The following is a 1,332-nucleotide window of genomic DNA, read 5'->3' as shown; positions in this document are numbered from 1 at the left end:
CTACTGCAACACCGGGCTCGGCTGACCAGCCCCCTGCCCCCCGCAGGCACCGGCGAGACGCCCACGCTCAGCACGCTGGACTTCTACATGACGCAGCTGCACGGAGCCATCGAGCGGGACCCCGCCCAGCACGAGAAGCTCGTGGTCCGCATCAAGGAGATCCTGGCCCAGGTTGCCAGGTGTGTGCGGGTCTGCCCCTGGCTCAGCGGGGTGGGGTGGGGTGGGGCGGCCCTGGATGGGGGACTGCCGCAGGCTAGGCCCGCCCTGACCGCATTTCCCCGTGGGTGGGATTCTGGAAATCCCAGGGCACTGCCGGGTGGGATCCCGCAGCCGATCCTGTTCTGAGGGTCCCGCCCACCTGGGGTTTACCAGGTGGGACTTATTTGGTGCTGGGGCAGGAGGCCAATGGCGGAACCACGAGCGCAGCGGGACTGTATTAACGCTGCGGGTGGGATCTGCCAGCCCCGCTTGGCCAGGTGGACTCAGGGGAACCAGAACTTCTCCAAAGCTTCTTGGCAATTTATTCTGGGTGTCTTCTGGCTCCCCAGGTTAGATGGGGTCAGCTCCAGGCCCCCTACCCTGACATCTGTTTGGAGCTGCTTAAGGAAGGTGGCCTCTGGTGTCCCCCTAGGATGGTGGTGGGGACTGAGGGGATGGTGTCCCCCATCATGACTCCCCTCCTCTCTCCTGTTGCAGTGAGCACCTATGAAGGTGTTGGTCAGCTCGTGGGGATCCAGCGAAGACCAAGCTCTGCTGGTGGCCCCCACCCCATGGAGGAGGGATGGGGGTCCACCCATTGGGCCAGGCCCAATCCTGCACCTTGGGAGCTCCATTACTCTACATCCCCTAGCTTTCAACCTCCCCAGCACCCCAAATCCAGAAAAGTCACCTGCCATGCACAACACACTTAGAACCCCGTGGCCTCATAGAGCATGTCATACTACAGGGATGTGGGAACACCACACATGGGCAGCATGACCCAGGACACAAGGGGACCAACAGCAGCTCTCCACACTGGTGTAGGGAGGGTGACACAGGCTACAGTGGCTCTAGGGATCTGCCCCAGGACACAGGGCAGTGGAAACCCATACCTGACACAGGGAGGGACTCCCCGAAGGTGCTCACCACAAGTGCCCCACGCAAGCAGGCACACTGCAGGACATGCTCTCATGCTTGGGGGAGAGCCTTCTGCCTGTGGCCCTCGACTTCCTGCACCTCCGAATGGAGTAACTGGGACTGACCCCTGCCCTCGTTCAGCTAACCAACCGTCATGAAGGTGGCCCCTTGGCCACTGCTTAATCTGGACTTTTAAATTAAAAAAATAAAGTGGAA

At 61.1% G+C, this 1,332-nt stretch overlaps 1 protein-coding gene across 1 annotated transcript in view; it reads left to right on the top strand.

Annotated features, from left to right (window-relative positions):
* Window positions 1-1,322, top strand: part of HMG20B (high mobility group 20B) — a 5,083-nt gene extending 3,761 nt beyond the window's left edge. The window contains exons 8-9 of the mRNA XM_006754074.2: window positions 26-179; window positions 697-1,322. Of these exons, the coding sequence (XP_006754137.1) occupies window positions 26-179; window positions 697-709 (167 nt within the window). The 3' untranslated portion in view covers window positions 710-1,322. The remainder of the gene's footprint in view (window positions 1-25; window positions 180-696) is intronic.
* The last annotated feature ends 10 nt before the right edge of the window (window positions 1,323-1,332 follow it).

The sequence above is a fragment of the Myotis davidii genome, unplaced genomic scaffold, assembly GCF_000327345.1.
Source record: "Myotis davidii unplaced genomic scaffold, ASM32734v1 scaffold551, whole genome shotgun sequence".
In the NCBI taxonomy this organism is placed as follows: Eukaryota; Metazoa; Chordata; class Mammalia; order Chiroptera; family Vespertilionidae; genus Myotis; species Myotis davidii.
The sequence above is the reverse complement of the archived record's forward strand: the minus strand, read 5'-3'. Positions and strand labels throughout refer to the sequence as shown.